General features: G+C 42.7%; 1 protein-coding gene and 1 pseudogene across 5 annotated transcripts; both read left to right on the top strand.

The window, feature by feature from the left end:
- Positions 1-3,762: 3,762 nt before the first annotated feature.
- LOC144293387 (non-histone chromosomal protein HMG-17 pseudogene) lies at positions 3,763-4,201 on the top strand (annotated as a pseudogene).
- A 6,056-nt stretch (positions 4,202-10,257) lies between these two features.
- On the top strand, positions 10,258-17,729 carry LOC144292677 (olfactory receptor 5J3-like). 5 transcript variants are annotated; one of them, XM_077863362.1, is made up of 3 exons: positions 10,305-10,444; positions 11,367-11,468; positions 15,021-17,729. In XM_077863362.1, the coding sequence occupies exons 1-3, from the start codon at positions 10,439-10,441 to the stop codon at positions 15,978-15,980; spliced, it is 1,068 nt and encodes a 355-aa protein (XP_077719488.1). In that variant the 5' UTR covers positions 10,305-10,438; the 3' UTR covers positions 15,981-17,729. The 5 variants fall into 5 exon arrangements, with proteins under 5 accessions (XP_077719487.1, XP_077719489.1, XP_077719488.1 ...); XM_077863361.1 differs by lacking the exon at positions 11,367-11,468 and having other exon boundaries at positions 10,258-10,448; XM_077863363.1 differs by lacking the exon at positions 11,367-11,468 and having other exon boundaries at positions 10,304-10,444.
- Positions 17,730-21,880: the final 4,151 nt, after the last annotated feature.

Raw genomic sequence — 21,880 nt, 5'->3', positions numbered from 1 at the left:
AATAAATACAACTTTTTTAAAAAGTCTACCACCAAATTTATTATTAAATAAGGAATAAATATCCCTACCACCTAAGGCACCTTGCTTGAGTCTTTTGTTACTTGTAGCTGGACAGATGTAATATATTCATCTGATAATGCTATCTATTCCACAGATTCTGTTTTTAAGCCTCTGTTAAGAACCAAGCCCTATTCTCTCCTCACCTTCCACTAAATTTACCAACCCCTCACATGTCCTTATTTTTTCTGCTCTCTTTATCCTTTGGTAAATGTCAGTCTTTCTTCTCCTCTATTTTACATTCTATAGGTCTCTAAGAAAACATCTGCTTGATTAATTCTATTCCAAAATAGAAAAGGAAGTCAATCAGTTTATCCATGCTTTACAAACATTGCCTCATGTGACTCTCTACCATCATGCTTTAGAATAAGCACTTTATTCCCATTTTGCAAAGGGAAAAATTCAGGTTAGCTGACTTAGCTAAGGTCATACAATTTGTTTAGTTTTTTAAAGATTTTATCTGTTTATTTTAGAGAGAGAGTGCGTGAGCAGGGCAGGAGGGACAGAAAGAAAGGGACAGAAAGAAAGGGTCCCAAGCAGACCCCATGCTGAGTGTGGAGCTCAACATGGAGCTTGATCCCATGACCCTGAGATCACGATCTGAGCTGACATCAAGAGTTGGACAGTCAATGACTGAGCCACCCAGGCACCCCTAAAGTCATACAATTTGTAAAAGCCAGATTGTCTTAACCTGTTTAATTGCAAAAACCATGCTCTTTCTAATTTGTTCTCTCCCACCTACTCTCACTTCCATGTAAATTGGTTTCTATCAGCTTTTTCTATTTGAACAACTTACTTAATCCACATATGGACCTCCAGTTCTGTATTTGTATTTGTGTCATTTACAGCCAGCACTTAGTTATCAGTATCCATGGGGAGAGAGCAGTTGCACAGACATTCTAAACATAAGTCATATTTGTCTCAGAAACCCACAAGGCAATTTGTTTTTATAACATATTTTCCTTCTAATTCCTTTTTTCCTCAGGCTAATACTAAGTTAATTTGAACGTTCTAAATACTCACCCAGAGATAGCAGAGTGAAAAAGCCCAAGCTGAGAAAGGTAACCACCTGGTGAGATTAGAAATGATGCTTGGTTGGAAAGTAATGTCTAATTGGATAGTGGAAAGTTAGCCCTAAAACCATATCCTCAGACTCTGTATTAGTCTCCTAGGAACACCATAACAAAATGTTATAGGCTCAGTGGTTTACACAACAAAAACTTATCTTCTCACAGTTGTGGAGGCTAGATGTCTAAGATCAAGGTGCCTTTGGGGTTGGTTTCTGGTTTGAATTCTCTTCCGGGCTTGCAGACAGCCACCTTCTCACTGTGTCCTCATATGGCCTCTTCTCTGTATGTACAAGGAGATAGAGATCTCTGGTGTCTCCTCCTCTTCTTCTAAGAATGCCAGTCCTAGCAGATTAGGGCCCCACCCTTATGACTTCATTTAACCTTAATTACTTCCCAAGACACAGTCTCCAACTACAGTCACACTGGGGGTTAGGGCTTCAACATATGATTTTGGGGAGCACACAATTCATTCCATACAGATCCTGAACTTAGAAATTAATGCAACTCAGAAGGAAATGTAGAAGACAATAGAAGACCTGAGGGAGAAGGAGAGGAAGAAACAAATAGCAGCCAACATTTAGGGAGCATCTTCCATGTACCCCAGAAGGTGCTTTCACAAAGAATACACTGCTACCTCTCACAGCAAGATCCCAAGTCAGATATTATTACCCTTCCATCTCCTTTTTTTTATTATTGTGGTAAAATATACAGAACATTACATTTACCATTTTAACCAATTTTAAGTGTATAATTAAGAGCCATCAAGTCCATTCAGAATTTTGTGCAATCATCACTACTATCCATTTCCAGAACTTCATTATCCCAGATGGAAACTCCATACTCATGAAACAATAGCTCCCATTTCCTCATTCCCCAGGGCCATGGCAACCTCTACTCTACCTTCTGTCTCTTCTCTGTCTCTATGAATTTGTCTATTCTCAGTACCTCATATAAGTGGGATCACAAAATATCTGTCCTTTTCTGTCTGGCTTACTTGGCTCAGCATGAAGTTTACAAGGTTCATTCATCTTGTATCTTATATCAGAAGATCATTCATCCTTCTGGCTGAATAATATTCCACTGTATGTAGGTACCACATTTTATTCATCCATTCATCTCTTGGTAGACATTTGGGTTGTTTCCACCTTCTTATTATTGTGAATGAGACTGCTAGGAGCAGGGCCCCTGGGTGGCTCAGTGGTCGAGCCTCTGGTTTTGGCTCAGGGCATGATCCCGGGTCCTGGGATCAAGTCCTGCATTGGGCTCCTTGCAGTGAGCCTGCTTCTCCCTCTGCCTATGCCTCTGCCTCTTTATGTGTGTGTCTCATGAATAAATAAGTAAAATATTTTTTTAAAAAAGACTGCTAGGAGCGTTGGGACACAACATCTGCTTGAGTCCCTGTGTTATGGGATAAACTACAACTCCCCTCAACAACTCCTGTTGAAATTCTAACCTCTAGGGTCACAGATTGTGACTGTATTTGGAGAAATAGTCTTTAAGGAGATAATTCAGGTAAAAGAGGGTCATATGGGAGGGTCCTAATCCAATATGTCTTGTATCCTTCGAAGAAGAGGAGATTAGGATACAGACACGTGGAAGAAAGACCAAGTAAAAACACAGGGAGAAGCCAAGGAGAGAGGCCTCGGAAGAGTCCAACTCTGCCAACAGCTTTATCTTGGATTCCCAGACTCCAGAACTATGAAAAAATTAATTTCTGGTGCTTAAGCCATGCAGTCTGTAGTAATTTGTGTGGCAGTCCTAACAAACTAATACACCCTGCTTTCAAGTCCTTTAGGCATATACCTAGAAGCAGAATTGTTAGATCATATGGCAATTCTGTGTGTAGCTGTTTGAGGAACCATCCTACTGTTTCCCAGAGCAGCTGCAACATTTCACATTCCCACCAGCAATGCACCTGGGTCCCAATTTCTCCACATCCTCACCAACACTTGTTATTTCCAGAGGTCTTTTTGTTATAGTTGTCCTAATGGGTCTGAGGGAAATCCTTTTCCTTTTAGAGGGTCAAAAAAATTGTTCCTCTCCAGTCAGATTCAGACCCTATACATACAGATCCCTGTTCTGTCTCTGCCTCTGTGCTTCCATACTCTCCCTCTCTCTAAAAAAGGGGAAAAGCCTCCGGCCTTCTGTGAGCTATTATCTTGGGGTCAGTTAGAAGCTATGGCAAGATCACAGAAGGCCTCATCTGCTCCTTCTGAAGTAGACAAATTTCATTTTGAGGTAATTAACTTAGAAAGACCCTCACACACATACACAAAGAGACATATTTAAAAATATTTATGGCACACTGTGAAAACTCGGCTTATATGTTCACCATTGCAGGAACAGGTAAATTACCTGCTCTATAGTAATACATTGGAACAGTAAACAGTAGCATTGTAGTCAAAGGGAATGAGCTATAATGATATCCCAGAAAGTTCTCCAAAATATGATATTGAGGGTAAGACAGCAAATTGTAAAATAGTGTACAGTATGACACCAGACAGCATGGGATTGGATCATTGCTCTGCCACTTGTTAGCTCTACAACCTTAGGAATTTTATTTTTACCTCTATGCTTCAGTTTATTCATCTGTAAAATGAGAATAACAATAGTACCTAAGGCGCAGTGTGAAGAAGAGCCAAGAATGACCCCCAGACTGGCCAAAGCCCACGTGCTGCTGCATCCCTGCGTCCAGCGCCTACGGCCCACTGCCGTCGTCACCATGCCCAAGAGAAAGGCTGAAGAGGATGCTAAAGGAGATAAAGCCAAGGTGAAGGATGAGCCACAGAGAAGATCTGCAAGGTTATCTGCTAAACCTGCTCCTCCAAAGCCAGAGCCCAAGCCTGAAAAGGCCTCTGCAAAAAAAGGAGAGAAGGTACCCAAAGAGAAAAAGGGGAAAGCTGATGCTGGTGAAGATGGAAAGAACCCTGCAGAAAATGGAGATGCCAAAACAGACCAGGCACAGAAAGCTGAAGGTGCTGGAGATGCCAAGTGAAGTGTGTGCATTTTTGATAACTGTGTACTTCTGATGACTGTACACTTTGAAATACTATTTTTTATCAAGTTTTATAAAAATGCAGAAAAATAAATAAATAAATAAATAAAATGCAGAATTTTGTTTTACTTTTTTTTTTTTTAAGCTATGTTGTTAGCACACGGAACACTTCATTGTTGTTTTGGGGGAAGGGCATATGTCACTATTAGATTATCTCCGAAGCTAGATTGGTAACAAGGGGAAAAATACTTTTCCCTTCTAGTTTTGAGAAACTTCCTCTTGGCTCCCAGGAGGAGAGATTCCTTGATGTTGACACACATGAGCCACCTTGGTGGTGTGGAAAAACTAAAATTCATTTTTTTGTATCCTCTTCTCCCTCTCTGCCTTCAACATAGACTTGACTCCCTTAAACTCAGACACCTGTTGGAACCTGAGCCCATGAAATGGTTCCCAGTATGTCAGGCAATCTGGACTTTACAGTGTCACCACTGAGATGGCGTCCCTCAAAACAGTTCCTTTTTTTAGCTTGTGGATCTTCAGATTGATAATTCAGCTATTTTCATTTCATTTCCTGAAAGTCAGGGTTGGCTTGTGAAAAGTTGTTAAACAACATGCTAAATGTGAACTGCCAACCCTCACTCTAAACTTTCCCTGTTCAGAGCATCACATGAAGACTTCATTGGGTTTTACAGTGGCTTTCTGATTTTCGTAGTCCGTTGAAGAAGGGAGTTTGAAAGTTGTATACTGTTAACGATCGTCCGCCCATATCCTGCCTGAAATACCATGATTGTTTATGAAAAGTATCTTTAATAAAGCTGGATACAGTTTGGCTTGAAATGCTGCCTCTAATCTTTTCCTGGGAGTGGGGGAGCCTGGTTTCTCCAGGTCTCTCAGGACAGGATGCATTCTGGTGTGAGGTGTAGAGGTTTTAGGTACAGCCATTCTGGTCTAGAGTCAGTGTGTAGAACACAGTGCTAGGCGGAGTTAGGAAAGATCCCTGGAGTGGACTGGTGGTGAGAGGCTGGGAGCAGGGGAGTGATTTCTGTACTTGTTCTGCAGCATTACCTGAAGCCTATCTTTAAAGGCAGAGTTTTGGTAGGTCTGAGGTGTTGGCCTGGTAGCTGACAGAAGAGCTTTTTCACTTCATTCACATTTAAAATCTCTATAAAATTAGAAGGTCCAACAATGGTCCTTGTATCAGGAAAAAGTGCTTCTGTGTTTGTGTACTACAATTGGCCACGAGATGGGTAAGACAGCTGGGCACGCTTGTTCTGCAGCAGACCTACAAGTCTTCTGTGAATAGATTAAATTCTTGTCCTTGCTGGTGAACTGCTCTGACTCCCAAACCAGAGCTATTCCTGGTTTTTGTTGTTTTGTTTTGTTTTGTTTTGTTTTGTTGTTTTTTTTTTTTTTCTGATGGCTTCAGTTTAGAGACTCCTTTCCTCTAGGGAAAGGAGCAAGAAGTCAGTTTTTAAGAAATAGAACTTGTCATAAATTGCTACTTGCAGTTCGAATGTCCTTCCACAGGTAACTGACCTCTCTTGTTTGGGGGAAATAAAGTGGAGACTATAAAACAAAAAACAAAACAAAACAAAAAAAGCACCTAATATTGATTTGGAGGGACAAAAGACTTAGTACATGTAAAACCCTTAAAACAGTGCTTGATTTCCTGATCTCAGGGTTGTGAGCTAAACCGCACTGGGCCTGGATCCTGCTTAAGGTTTTCTCTCTCCTCTCCCTTGCCCCTCCCCAGTCTTGCAAGTATACACTAGCTCTCTCTCTCAAAAAAGAAAAGAAAAAAAAAAAAAAACCACCAAATCAGTGCTTGGCACAAATTAATGCTTAATAAATAGCTACTATTATTATTTATAGCTCCATATCTTCAGGAAAATATAGAAATATAGATTTGCTAAGAAAAATTATCCAAAACATGGAAATAATAGGAAAAAGTGAGTGGTGTGTCCTTTCAATGTTACAGTGGGGCATTAATAGGCCCAACCCAAGAATTTATTTAGGAAAATGTACCTGGTTTGGCCTGTGGTAACTACTGATTAAAATTTCTAGACTTAGTAACGTTACATGTTAACTTACAGATTTTTGTCCAATTATATCTGTCTTGTAGAAAAAATAACCCCAAGTTCATAGTTTATTGCCACATAGGACAAGAATCACTCAAGTATCTAACCTACCAATGTTCTCTTAGCTTCCTTTTAAATTGATTTTCTTTTATTATTTTTATTAAGTTTATTGCCTATAAATACTGGGTGTTATTCTGTATGTTGATAAACTGAACACCAATAAAAAATAAATTTATTAAAAAAAATTCCCATCCCTTCAAATGCTCTCTGAACTGGCCTTAATATCTTACTGTTTTTCTTATTGATAAGTTGAATAAAGTCTTCGATATGTGTGTCTTTTATATTTGTATGAGTCACAGTTTCAATTTAAAAAAAAATGCTTTCAATTAACAAGGCAGGAAACAAATGTTGGAGAGGATGTGGAGAAAAGGGAACCCTCTTGCACTGTTGGTGGGAATGTGAACAGGGGCAGCCACTCTGGAAAACTGTGTGGAGGTTCCTCAAAGAGTTAAAAATAGACCTGCCCTACGACCCAGCAATTGCACTGCTGGGGATTTACCCCAAAGATACAGATGCAGTGAAACGCCGGGACACCTGCACCCCGATGTTTATAGCAGCAATGTCCACAATAGCCAAACTGTGGAAGGAGCCTCGGTGTCCATCAAAAGATGAAAGGATGAAGAAGATGTAGTTTATGTATACAATGGAATATTCCTCAGCCATTAGAAATGACAAATACCCACCGTTTGCTTTGACGTGGATGGAACTGGAGGGTATTATGCTGAGTGAAGTAAGTCAATCAGAGAAGGACAAACATTATATGGTCTCATTCATTTGGGGAATATAAAAAATAGTGAAAGGGAATAAAGGATAAAGGAAAAAAATGAGTGGGAAATATCAGAAAGGGAGACAGAACATGAGAGACTTCTAACTCTGGGAAACGAACTAGGGGTGGTGGAAGGGGAGGTGGGCGGGGGGTGGGGGTGAATGGGTGACAGGCACTGGGGGGCACTTGATGGGATGAGCACTGGGTGTTATTCTATATGTTGGCAAATTGAACATCAATAAAAAATAAATTAAATAAATGAATGAATGAATGAATGAATGAATAAATAAATAAATAAATAAATAATGCTTTCATAGACTATAAAGGCCACAAGTCAAATTTATGATAATGGTTGTCTCTAGGGAGGGAGGGGCATAGAACTGGGGTAGAATATATGGGGATTTCAATGACTTTCCACGATTAAAAAAAAAAAAAGATCTGAAGCATATATAGCAAAAACATGTACATTTACTAAGTAAAAGTGGTGGACATATTGGTGTTTATCATATTAATGTCTGCTTTCAATTTGTAAACAAAAAGTACAGCAGTATAGTACTGAATTATCTTGTTAGGGCAAAATAGAAAGTTCTCTGCACTCATTAATTCCAAATTATTGCCCAGGCACTAATTAAGAAGACAAAGGCATTGTATAAAGACTCACAGACTGGGACCCAGAAAACACAGGTTGAACTTTTGAGTCTAGAACTAATTGGCTACAACTCCCTTCCTTTGAACATCATTTTTGTTTCCTTTAAGATAAATACTGAAAAATTATGGGGTGTACTATTCCACATATTAACTTTAAACTATAAGTATAAGGAATTGCAAGAAAATTTTGATTTCTGTGATGCTTCAATACCTTTTAAAATTATGATGAAGTTCAAATATGGGGCGTCTGGGTGGCTCAGTCGGTTAAGCATCTGCCTTCAGCTTGGGTCGTGATCCCAGGGTCCTGGGATGGAACCCCTAGTCAGGCTCCCTGCTCAGTAGGGAGTCTGCTCCCTCGCCCTCTGACCCTCCATCTGCTCATGCTCTCTCTTGTGCTCTCTCAAATAAGTAAAATCTTATTTTTAAAAAAGTTCAAATATATACAAAGCAGACAGTATGACAAATTAACTCTCACGTACTGATCACCCAGCTTGGACAATGACCAACTTACTGCCAATTCCTGCTTCATGTCTGCCCACACCACTCCTCCCACTCAGAATTTTTTTTTAACTTTTTGATTTAGACATGATTTAATATATATTTATTTTTTTAATATTTTATTTATTTATTCATGAGAGACACAGGCAGAGGCAGAAGCAGGCTCCATGGGGATCCCTGGGTGGCTCAGCGGTTTAGCTCCTGCCTTCGGCCCAGGGCATGGTCCTGAAGTCCCGGGATTGAGTCCCACATCGGGCTCCCTGCATGGAGCCTGCTCCTCCCTCTGCCTGTGTCTCTGCCTCTCTGTGTGTCTCTCATGAATAAATAAATAAAATAGTAAAAAAAAAAAAAAAGAAGAAGAAGAAGAAGAAGAAGAAGAAGAAGAAGAAGAAGAAGAAGAAGAAGAAGAAGGAGAAGAAGAAGGCTCCATGCCGGGAGCCTGATGTGGGACTCGATCCTGGGACTCTGGGATCATAACCTGAGCCTAAGGCAGATGCTCAACCACTGAGCTATTGGGAGTCCGATATATATTTATAATATGTTTAATATACTTTTTAAAGTTGCAAGAATAACACAGGAATTCTATACATCCTTTCCCTAGAGATGCCTCTAGTTTACATTTCCATATACATGTGTATATTACATTCACATAGAATATTCATATAGATATGAATTTTTTTCCAAAGCAATCATCACTAAACACTTCAGTGAGTAGATCCTAAAAATAGTTCATTCTCAGGGCACCTGGCTGGCTCTGTGGGGGTCCATGGGACTCTTGATCTCAGGATTGTGAGTTCAAGCCCCACATTGGGTGTAGCAGTTACTTAAAAAGATAAAAATCTTAAAAAAGAAAAAAGAATACATCATCCTCTTCCACAGTCAGGACAGTTATCAAAACTGGGACATTTTACTGTGCTACAGTACTATTATCTAACCCACAGTTCATATTGGATCTTATTATCTCTAAAATGCCTTTTATATTTTTTCCCATGTCCCCACCCAGATTATTTTATTCCAACTTTTTATTATTTCCTGGTGCTTTTTTTAAAATGTCCAAATATGGGACGCCTGGGTGGCTCAGTCGGTTAAGCCTCTGCCTTCGGCTCAGGTCATGGTCCTGGATGGAGCCTGCTCAGTGGGTGGTCTGCCTCTCCCTCTCCCTCTGCTCCTCCCCCTGCTTGTGCTCGCATGCGCGCACTCTCTCTCTCTCTCTCTCTCAAATAAATAAATAAATAATCTTTTAAAAATAAATAAAATAAAATGTCCAAATATGCTCTTTTTCTAATGTGAATGCATCTACTCCACTGGCGCCCTGAGAATGCACCTGGTCCTCCCAGGGGGTGTCACAGTCCTGACGCAGAGGCACTGCTGCACCACCACATCTCGGCTGAGTGCCCCCTGGGCTACAGGCTCTTCTCTTCAGCTAGAACGGTCGGGGGACTCATGGACCCAGAAGCACACCTCTCCAGTAACCTCAGCTGGGCCCAGTGCTAGGCCGCAGGCCCCTCTGGAGAGCAGAGCCCGCTGAAGACCGAGAGGGAGGGAACAGCCCCTGCCCATCCTCAAAGCAGTCAGAGCAGGGAAGAGGAGGAACAAAAAAACAGCTGGGAGATGATCACTGTGCTCCTGGCTTCTGGTTAACAATCCCCTGGGCTCCTTCTTATGCCCATCGGCATTTCCTAGGCTTAGAAGTTAGCTTCCTTTCTGAAAATAGAATTTTTTTAATTGCTAATATAAATAAATTACCTATGCTGTTAACAAGGCCCCCAGTGCCTCCTCAGATGATTCCCTGGCTGCCCAAAGCAGGAGAGCTTCACAGAGAGGGTCAAGCCTCAGACTTCCTACCCCATGGGCCCCCAAATCCCCTCCACACCCCTCTGCTGCTAGAACACAGAAATAACAAGGAAAAGCACTGAGCCCTGGATGCATGCTCTATATGTATCAGTGTCGCTAACTTGTCTAACGGGATTAGGGCCCAGCAAAGAGCCCCTGGGTCATTTAGCAAGGCTAGCTGGGTCAACGGTCCCCCAGTTTTCTGCAAGCTCCCAAGGGGCAAGCTGACCTTTGCTCATCCAGACTTCAGACTCCGAGGAGGAGTCAGGAAGTCTTTCTGCTGAGTCTTCCTGCTGGTGTGAATGAACCATAAGCTCCAAGGCCTCCAGGAGACCCTGACCTCGGCCTCAAGACCAAAGCAAGTGACCACAATCTACAGGGGATCGGCTCTTCTTCCCCAGCACCTAAACCTTGCAGGACCCCTGAAGAGGATATGGGGGTGGGTATGTTTCCAGCACCTCCCAGAGCTCTGAGCCTCCAAAGCCACCTGGGATCCAGAGGGAATGGAGCTAGCTTTATAAGCCCAACAGAACCAGGATGCACCCAAAGCCTCAGTCCTAAGCTGTGTGCCTTGTTACCGGGTCTGGATGTGTGGTCACCCCAGAAACAGCTCTAGGGAGGACAACTCGAAAGACACAGGCTGGAGTGAGAGTAAGTCCCAGATGCTTCCCTATGTGGCTGGGCTGAGAGGATCTTGAGGTGTATCAGGCTGGGAGCATCATCTGCAAGGTGGGTATTTGTCTCCAGGAAATTCTACTGAGTTCCATCAGGGCTGATTCAGAAAGCTGAGGTTGCCTGTTTAGCCTCTCCCTCTTCTCTCCCCAGATCTGCACCCACCCCAGCCCCTACTGTCAGCCCTTAAGAATCCCTGAGATCCCACTGTGCTCAGGGGTCCTGAGAAATCTCTTCCAGCTCCCCATCCATGATGTGCTCATAATCTAACTTGCAGTGGGATTGAACTTAATGTATACCCGGTGCCTACCCTGTTGCCAGAAGTGTGCTAAGTACATGGATACCCATTGTCTTTCTGGCCTCAGAAACTAGGGAGACTTGGGGCGCCTGGGTGGCTCAGCAGTTGAGCATCTGCCTTCAGCTCAGGGCATGATCCCGGGGTCCTGGGATTGAGTCCCGCATTGGGTTCCCTGAATGGAGTCTGCTTCTCCCTCTGCCTTTGCCTTTGCCTCTGCCTCTGTCTTGCCTCTCTCTCTCTCTCTCTCTCATGAATAAATAAATAAAATCTTAAAAAAAAAAAAAAAAAACCTAGGGAAACTCAAAAAGTTTGAGTAACTCTACTGGATTTCCTCTTTCCAATGCATCTTTGGCCTGGTAAATATTTACTGAGAAGCTTAATTCTCTTCTAGGCTGCGGTGCTTCCCAATTTCCTGCACCAGGCTCCACCTTCCTCCCCCCAGGCTCAACCCCATGCTCCCATTTCTGAAGCCTTCCAAAGGACTCCAACTCTGGTGGGTTTTATCATCTTCCCTCTTATTTCATGGGAATGAGTTTATCTCTCAGCAAAATTTCAAGATCCTAAATGGCCAAAGCCATGTCTTACCCTATTTGAACAATAGTTGTTTAAATACTTAGAGTAACTGTAGTAGCTTCAATACTTTTGAACTGCAGTTGTTCAAATACTTATGCATAACAGTAGTTGCTCAAATATTTGCTGTTCACTTCATACAAAACTTAGAAAAGGCTCTGCTTTCAGAATCTATAATGTGATAGGAAAGCAAAACAACCAAGTGGGAGGAAAGAAAGACAGCAAAGTTGATGAAGCCCTGTTAAATAATTCTAAATACATCTGTGTGAGTGAGATTCAGCTGCCAGATAACAATCGCACACAAAAAGAGAATTCGGTTGGGTAAGGGAAATCTGACAGGAAGGGCTGAGGGATGGCTCTGCGGGATTTACGGAGGATGCCTGGGGATACTTCGCACACCGAGAATCTCAGGGTACATCTGTAAGGCTGTTGCTCCAGGCCACCGCAATCCAGAATTATTGGTAGCTGTGGCTCTGAAGGTATAGAACAGCCATCTGCAAGTTGGGATGGGAATAGCAAAGGATTAGGAGGGAACACAGTCTGGACCATCAGAATACAGTCAGGAAGGGAGATCTGGGGAGGAGGACAAGAATCCTTATTTACTGGAGAGCAGGATCCAAGAGCTCACCCTAAAAACACTGAGTGTGAGTATGCATGCGTGTGCATGTGTGTAGAGGATTGGTTGTCATCCCCTCAGAGAATATTGAGAACATTAATACTCATGGTAGATCAGAGACTCGGAGATATTTAGATTTGGACACAACTAAATCCTTAAAGTCAGAAAAGGAAGAGCAAGCATAAAAGATACGCGGATCCCTTGGTGGGGAACATGGAGCACAGGGCAGGAAGCTGACTCCCTTAGGTAAATGCCAAGACTGAATCACGTGATAGGATTCTGCCCCAGCCCCGGGACCTTGACTTTCGAGGTTGCTTATTCTGACTTTTGTACTAAACAGAAGGTTGGTCTCTGAAGGGCACAGAATGTTCCAGCGAATTCTCCTGTGGTTAATCACAAAATCACAAGACTAGCCCTGAGAGGAAGGAGAGGGAGTAGGGCAGAGGGTGGTGTCCTGGAACTAACCAGTATGTCTAAGGCCACGTTACTCAAACCAGTAACCACCTTACTCCTGAAGGTGAAGTAAAAACTTCTCAAGGTCTTCGTAGACAAAGCCATTTTGAAGGGAACTAATTTCTAGAGCCTAAAGGTCCACATCTACTCTTTATAAAACCAGTGTCCTTGGAAATGCATCTGGGAAGGAAGCGCTATACTCTTTCCTTGTCTCCCCCTTTACAGTTGTCCTTTCATTCCTGGGGGGGGAAAAAAAAAAACGCATGCTTCTAACCCATCCTGACTCTTAGCAGGAGGCATTTTGCTGGCATACAAAACTTCCAGGATACCACATAAAGAGGTAATTTCATAAATAGGTGTTGAAAAAGTAGATGAATTTATTGACTACCTATAAAATCCTTTTTAAGTCAGATGGAAATCTTTCAACAAAATAGAGGGAAGATCTTTTCAAATTGACAGATGATGCAACATTAAAAATGATTTCTGATGATATATCCCTATGTGATTCTTGGCATTAACTAAAAAGTTCAATGAATTAAATGGCATTACCATAACAAAACTCCTCATATTCCAATCTATTCATTTATGTTAACACGGTTTCTCACAACTTCCTCCTTCATGTATAAAATATTTGCCAGGGATCACTGCTGTGAGTGGCCAAGGTACTTAAATATATCCTTGCAAGTTGAACAGACCTTCCTAAAATTGTCTGTTACAACCAGGTGTAGAGTACACTTTTTCTGGATGAATTCATAAGGATTCTTTTTGTGTTGCCTGGGGCTCCACTGGCACAAATATCCATTCCCAGGCAGCAAGTTCAGGGAAGATGCACTCACTCATTGTCATTGTGTGATCAGGGCCAGGTGTGAGCTCTGAGATATTCCCTGCCAAACCTTGATTCTGCCAACAAGGAATCAGAAGCCCAGAGAGAGGAAAATCAGCCACAGTAACAGAGCTGGAACTAGAAATCAGGTCTCTATCCTGTCAGCCCCATACCATGCTCTGTACCTATTACAGCAGGTGGGAACAAAGGTGAAGCTAGTCCATGTTCTTCTGCAAGAAGACACCAGAATTCCTCCTTGTATCCACATAAACCATTTGACATGGATGAAGGCATTAGTGAGGTTTTCCTACGACTAATTTTCAGGATGTATCCTAGACCCCCCAAGGAAGTGAGAGATGAGGGGCAGAAGAGAGAGGGAAGTATGGGGAAGAAGGAAAGGATTATGAGTATTTCCAGTTCTCCTACAGATAAACATCTTGGAGGACAGTCAAGCAAGCACTAAAACAGTATTTCCAAGCTAATGGTCTCTCAGGTGACATTCAACTCAATAGATTCTCAGAGGACACACTGGCTACTATGGAGTGGTGATGCCATGAAGGATGTTTAAATACAAGACAGAATGAACACCCATACATGCTACAACATGGATAAATCTTTAAAACATTAAGTGAAAGGAGCCAGACACAATAGGCCACTAAATGTATGAATCCATTTATATGAAATGTCCAGGATAGGCAAATCCATAGAGACGGCAAGGAGATTAATGATTTTCAAGAGCTAAGGGAAGGGTAGAATGGAGGGTGGCTACTAATAGCCATGAGATTTTCTTTTTACGATGATGAAAGTGTTCCACGATCAAATAGTGGCAATGGTTGTACAACCACTAAGTCATACACTTTATTATTTTTTTAAGATTTTATTTATTTATATATCTATTTATTTTAGAAAGCCAGAGAGAAAGAACATGCGGTGGGGAGGAGCAAAGGGAGAAGGAGAGAGAGAATCTCAAGCAGACTCCTTGCCAATCATAGAGCCCAATGTGGGCTCAATTCCAGGACCCTGAAATCATGACCTAAGCCAAAATCCAGAGTCAGACATTCAATCCACTGAGCCACCCAGGCACCCCTAAGATGGTGAATTTTTTTTTTGATGGTGAATCTTATAATACACGAATTATATCTTGATTTTTAAAAAGAACAAAATGATTGTCAAATGTAAGCATATTTTTAGATACAGGCACTAGAAATTGGGGAAGAGGACTCATAATTTATTGATCACCTACTATGTCCCAGACATTCAGATGTTGTACATTCACTTACTCATTTAGGCCATGCAGCAACCCTAAAAAGTAGGCATATTTTTTTTCATTTTATGTCAGGAAGACTAAAGCTCATCAATACCTTATCCAAGGATACACAACTAGTTAGTGCCATAATCAGAATTAGGACTCAGGTCTGTCAGGCTTCACAGTTATGTCTTTTCTACATGCACGATGCTCCCCATTAGCTTCTTGTGCAAAGAGCCTTATACTTGCTTGGTGTTCTCCCTCATTGTCCTATGCACAGTGGTGGACATGCTCAGGTAATACCTGTTTGACTGATTGTCATTTGTCACCTCTGCAGATGACACCTGGAGAACTAGCCCTTGCAAGTGGCAACCACACTCCAGTTACCCAGTTCATCTTGTTGGGATTCTCCAGCTATCCAGAGCTCCAGCAGCTTCTATTTGTAACCTTTCTGCTCATTTATGCCATGACAGTGATGGGCAACCTGGGAATGATGGCACTCATCTTCACAGACTCCCGTCTCCATAGTCCCATGTATTTCTTCCTCAGTGTCCTCTCTTTTCTTGATATTTGTTACTCTTCTGTGGTCACACCCAAGCTCTTGGTCAACTTCCTGGCCTCTGACAAGACCATTTCTTTTGAGGGCTGTGTGGTCCAGCTAACCTTTTTTGTGGTGCATGTGACAGCTGAGAGCTTCCTGCTGGCCTCCATGGCCTACGATCGCTTTGTGGCCATCTGCCAACCTCTCCATTATGGTTCGATCATGACCAAGGAGACCTGTCTCCAGCTGGTAGCTGCTTCCTATGCATTTGGTGGCGCCAACTCTGCTATCCAGACTGGGAACGTCTTTGCTCTGCCTTTCTGTGGGCCCAACCAGGTAACACACTACTTCTGTGACATCCCTCCCCTTCTCCGCCTGGCTTGTGCCAACACAGCCACAGCAGGAGTGGTCCTCTATATCTTCTCTGCTCTGGTTACCCTTCTGCCTGCTGCAGTCATCCTCACCTCCTACAGCTTGGTCTTGGTGGCCATTGGGAGGATGCGCTCGGCCGCTGGACGGGAGAAGGCCCTCTCCACCTGTGCCTCCCACTTCCTGGCCATTGCCATTTTCTACGGCACTGTGGTTTTCACCTATGTCCAGCCTCATGGATCCACTAATGATACCAATGGCCAAATAGTGTCCGTGTTCTACACCATCATAATCCCCATGCTCAACCCCTTCATCTATAGCCTCCGCAACAAAGAGGTGAAGGACGCACTACAGAGAAAGCTCCAGGTCAGTATCTTTCCCTGCTGAGTCCTGCAACATTGTTTGTTGGAATGAGGAAGGCACAGCATCTTCCAAATCAAATTATGAATTGACAGAACAGAGAGCAGCCCTGGTTTTGAAGGAGGTGGAAAAAGTAGGGAAGGAAGAGAAAATATCATTCTTTGTACAGAGAACTGCAATTTTAAAAAGCATCTTCTTATCCATTATTGTGTTGAATGTTTGCATCCATATTGTGAGGCAATCATTGTTATGATGATCACATTTTACAAGTGACTTGGTAAAAATAAGTTACCTAAAGCTGCACAGTTAGTAAGAGAGTATTTAATATCAGGACTTCCCCACCCAAACCAGGGATGTTTCTTGCACACCACAGCCACAAGCCAAGTCCTCTACTGGCAGTTCATCACAATTTCCGAGAGACATTGGACAAGGAGCAGCGGAATCATTTGTTTTGCCACTGATTTAATGAGGTGGGGGTAAGCTGTGAGGGGGCTCGGTTCTTTCTATTCCTATTCAAAAAAGAAAGATGGCCAGAATAGAAGTGTCCTTATTTCTTATTGTTGCTGCCTTTGCTGAGCTGCCCCATTATTTTTTTTAAAAGATTTTATTTATTTGTTCATGAAAGACACAGAGAGAGAGAGGTAGAGACATAGGCAGAGGGAGAAGCAGGCTCCATGCAGGGAGCCTGATGTGGGACTCGATCCCGGGAGCCCAGGATCACGGCCTAAGCCAAAGGCTGACGCTTAACTACTGAGCCACCCAGGTACCTCATAAGCTGCCCCATTCAATAAAATCTCAGAATCGAGACCTTCCCTCGTATATGTATTTTCTAGTCAGATGTATGTACATGCCTCATAATTCCCAAAGGCACATGTGTGTATGGGTGTGTGATATTTGCACAGTTAACAGGCATCATATAAGATACTGTATTTTAGGACACCGATTCCAAAAAAATTTATATTTGGCCTTGACATCTTTAAATATACATGTAATATGGTGAGTATATGTTTCAGGGAATCACACGGATGAAGAAGCTGAACTTGACCTAATTCAAGGCCGAGCACTGGCCTGGAAGGTCTGCTCTGAAACTTTTACAAAGTCCTAACCTGAGTTGAGTAAGTTTCAGCCTGAGATTTTTGACCTGGGGTCATTTAAAAGGAGCATTTTTTTTAATCCAAATCTACCTTAAAGGAAATTATTCTAAATACAGAAAATAAAGAGGTTTGTCACAACATCATTTTTGAAAACAGAAAGTAGGGGCACCTGGGTGGCTCAGTGGTTGAGCATCTGCCTTTGGTTCAGGGCATGATCCCAACGTCCTGGGATCAAGTCCCACATCAGGCTCCCCACAGGGAGCCTGCTTCCCTCTGTCTGTGTCTCTACATCTCTCAATAAATAAATAAAATCTTTAAGAAAGAAAGAAACAGAAAGTTAGAAACCTCCTAAATATTCAAAGGAGGAAAAGATTAAAGGATTCATCCCTGAGATGGATTCTGATGTAACCACTAACAATCACCCACATGAAGACTACATAATAAGAAAATAGCAGGCCAGAAAGTCCAGGGGGTGACTCTAACTCTGTAACAAACATGAATGCTAAAAAAAAATTGGAAAGAACACACAGACACATAAATAATGATTGTATGAGAGTGGGCGCACAATGGGGAATACGTCCTGTTTTTCTCCAAAATTCTCCAAAACTTTTGTATTGAACATGTTTGATTCTGATACTCTATCCTAAAAAAATAATAATAATAATTAAATCCTTTCCAGGAAGCTGAGTGTGAAAATCTCTTACTTCTCTTTTCTTTCATTAAGCCAATACTTAACTAATGTTCCTCCTATATTCCACATTCCTTTAAGGTATAAACTAAGTTTTCGGTACATGCCTACAATTGAGGTCAGGACTGGAACATTATGGTGGAGAGTATAAATCAATCTAATTCATTCATCTGGAAAAATATTTATGAGGCAACCAGGTGCAACACCATGTGGTAGGCCCTACCTGGATTAATGGTTAGAATAGCAATAGCCAGCTTGTGCTACAGTGAAAATAAACCCCATTGTGTCAGTGAGTTGGTACCACAAAGTCTTTCACTTATACTAAGGATGGGACAGATCAGGTGACTCTTCAGAGCAACTTTTATCCATCCATCATATCTGAGCCCCCTGTCATCTTACAACACTGCCATCTCAACCTGTGCCCTCTAAGATTTTAATCATGGGGGGAAATAATCAAGAAAGTCTTGTAGAGTGGGGTTTTTTAAAAGATTCAATTATTTATTTGAGAGAGAGAGAGCACATACACTACATAAGTGGGAGGGAGGAGCAGAGAGAGTCTCAAGCAGACTCCCCAGTGATCACAGAGCCTGACATGGGGCTCGATTCCACAACCATGAGATCATGATCTGAGAAGAAACCAAGAATCAGACACAACCAACTGAGCCACCTCAGGTGCCCCTGTAGAGTACTTTTAATTACCTGACCCAAAGGGATGCCTGGGTGGCTCAGGGTTTAGTGCCTGCCTCGACTCTGGTCATGATCCTAGAGTCCCGGGAGATCAAGTCCCACATCAGGCTCCCTGCATGGAGCCTGCTCCTCTCTCTGCCTGTGTCTCTGCCTCTCTCTCTCTCTCCCTCTCTCTCTCTCTCTCTGTGTGTGTGTGTGTGTGTGTGTGTCTCATGAATAAATAAATAAAATCTTTTTAAAAATTGGCTCACATCATTTCAACCCACACGCCATTACCCTGAAACCAGTCTTTGAGTTTCACATAACTGCAAAGGAGCCCAGAAAAACGTAGTCTCCCAGAGAGAGGAAAACTAAATGAGATTTAGTAAATACGCAGCTTTGTCTCTGTTACTGGCCAGTTGGCCAGTTGATTAAACCATCTTCTATAAAGGGTTCTAAAGCATCACTAGAAAAATCAGAAACAAGGTGCTGGTTTACTCGTATTTCTATGTAACTGACGTGGACTCTTTCTTTGGGTGAACATTTTAAAATATTCCTTGCCTGATCTAAACTATCCCTGTTGAGTATTTTTTGAATCACACACTTAAGTTGCATGGTGCCACCACAAGCAGTAAAAGTAACTCTAAGACCAGCTAGGTAACCGTTGCCTGAGGTTGGAGGTCACAATTACCTTGAATTCTAAAACTAAATAACGCACCATATGGTAGTATTTAGTAAGAGTGATCTTATCTAAATTTAAAGGATGTAATGTGTCACCCAAGAGTTGGTAGACACACAAACACACGAGTTCCTGAAGAGAGAATAAGAAACCACAAAAAAGGAAAGCATTTTGAAAATGTGAAAGTCAGGGGTAAAAATACAAAGCTTAAATGTACCTCTGATGTGGCTCTGCTATACAATATTTTTTTTAAGATTTATGTATTCATGAGATACATAGACTGAGAGAGTGAGACAGAGACACAGGCAGAGGGAAAAGCAGGCTCCTCACAGGGACCCCGATGCAGGACTCGATCCCAGATTCCAGGATCACAACCTGAGCCGAAGGCAGGTGCCCAACCGCTGAGCCACCCAGGCGTCTCTGCTGTACAATTTTAATTGACTATATAAATGTCGAACAAATATGTATATGCTTTCAGTCTAAGGAGTGGCAAATTATTATCCTAGCCCATTCGCTGTTGTACCCTCAATGTCTGGCACATTGTAGGCACTCAATATTAAGATCTGTTCGATAATTGAATGGATGGGCATCTATATGAGTGCTCTCCTTGGACCAGTGGCACTGTCATCACCTGAGAGCTTTTGAGAAATGCAGAGTCTGGGGCCCTGCACCAGACCTACTGATTCAGAATCTGCAGTTTCACAAGATCCCCAGGTGATTGGGGTGCATATTAAGGCTTAAGAAGCACTGATGCACTTACCTCAATCCAGCTCTAAATTCTTGAGTGAAAACAGTATGCAATTCTTCTCCCAGAGTTCACAGTTTAGTCTGGGAGAGGATGCTTAGCAGGGAAAAAACATGACAAAAGCCAACAAATGAGAAAATTATGTGTCTTCTTCCCTGATCTTTTCTCAGCAGTGTGTATCTACGTTAAAATGAGCAGTAAGAGGGGCACCTGGGTGGCTCAGTGGTTGAATGTCTGCCTTTGGCTCAGGTCTTGACCCTGGGGTCCTGGGATCCAGTCCCACATCAGGCTCCCCACAGGGAGCCTGCTTCTCCCTCTGCCTATGTCTCTGCCTCCCTCTGTGTGTCTCTCATGAATAAATGGATGAAATCTTTAAAAGATAAATAATAAAATGAGCAGTAAGAAGAGAATCAACAGGGAAGCCCCGGTGGCTCAGCGGTTTAGCGCCGCCTGCAGCCCAGGATGTGATCCTGGAGACCCGGGACTGAGTCCCACGTCGGGCTCCCTGCATGGAGCCTGCTTCTCCCTCTGCCTGTGTCTCTGCCTCTCTCTCTGTGTGTCTCTCATGAATAAATAAAATTTGTAAATCCTTTTAAGAAAATAATTTTTTGGGACACCTGGGCGGCTCAGCGGTTAAGCGTCTTCCTTCAGCCCAGGATGTGATCTTGGGATCCTGGGATTGAGTCTCACATTGGACTCCCTGCAGGGAGCCTGCTTCTTTCTCTGCCTATTTCTCTCTCTCTCTCTCTCTCTCTCTCTCTCTTTCTCTCTCTCTCCTCTGTGTGTGTGTGTGTGTGTGTGTGTGTGTGTGTGTCTCATGAATAAATAAATAAAATCTTTTAAAAAAGAAAATAGGGCAGCCCCGGTGGCTCAGCAGTTTATTGCCACCTTCAGCCCAGGGCAGGATCCTGGAGACCTGGGATCGAGTCCCACATTGGGCTCCCCACATGGAGCCTGCTTCTCCCTCTGCCTGTGTCTCTGCTTCTCTCTCTCCTCTCTGTGTATTCTCATGAATAAATAAATAAAATATTTTAAAAAAAAGAAGAAGAAGAAGAAGAGAATCAACAGGAACAGGGGATTCATGTGACCTAAATGGGGATGGAATGATAGGGTAGCAATGCCATCTGACTTTGTCTTAACAACAGTGGAGAGAATTATCATGAGTTAACGCTGTATATGACTGCGGCTTCCCTCCCATAAAATCCTGTTGAGGCTGGTAAGTGACCACAACATTTCTGTGGCCTCCTTGCATCTGGATGTGGCCATGTGACTAGGTTTCACCAAAGGAATGTGATCAGAGGAGAGATTTCATTTCAAGGCATAGACTTTTAAGAAGTGGGTGGATGTTAGGACCACTTGACTGTTTCCTCTGCTGCCAGCTGGAAGCAGGAGACTCCGTGGCCCTAGGGTACAGTGGAGGCCACAGGGAAGGAGCCTGGTTTCCTAAATTAGTGGAGAAAAGTTGCCTCCTAACTGGGAACACAAGAACCAAAATATTCTATTTTGTTAAGCCACTGAAATTTAGGGTTTGCTGGTAAAAGCTGTTAGTGTTACCGTAAATAGAACAACAAATATTAGTTGGGTTTTGGGGTGAGGTTTTTTGTTGTTTTTTCATTTGTTTTTGTTTAAGTAGGCCCCATGCCCAGTGTGGAGCCCAAAGCAGGAGTTTGAACCCACAACTGTGAGATCAAGACCTGAGCCGAGACCAAGAGTCAGATACTTAACAGGCTGAGGCACCCACGCGCCCCTTGTTTTGTTTTTTATACAGCTCCCTCCTTTCCCCAGACTGCTTCTCTGAACCCATCATCTCTCCGTTGATCACTGCATCATTTGGAGATGCATCCCCCAGCGATCTACTCCTAAGAGCAATACTGGTCAAAATGCTATCTAAAAGTAAGCTAAGTGGGCAGCCCGGGTGGCTCAGCGGTTTAGCACCGCTGTCAGCCCAGGGCCTGATCCTGGAGACTTGGGATCGAGTCCCACACTGGGCTCCCTGCATGGAGCCTGCTTCTTCCTCTTTCTCTCTCTCTCTCTCTCTCTCTCTCTCTCTCTCTG

The sequence above is a fragment of the Canis aureus genome, chromosome 21 (genome assembly GCF_053574225.1).
Source record: "Canis aureus isolate CA01 chromosome 21, VMU_Caureus_v.1.0, whole genome shotgun sequence".
Classification (NCBI taxonomy): Eukaryota; Metazoa; Chordata; class Mammalia; order Carnivora; family Canidae; genus Canis; species Canis aureus.
This window is presented reverse-complemented; position numbering and strand designations above follow the sequence as displayed.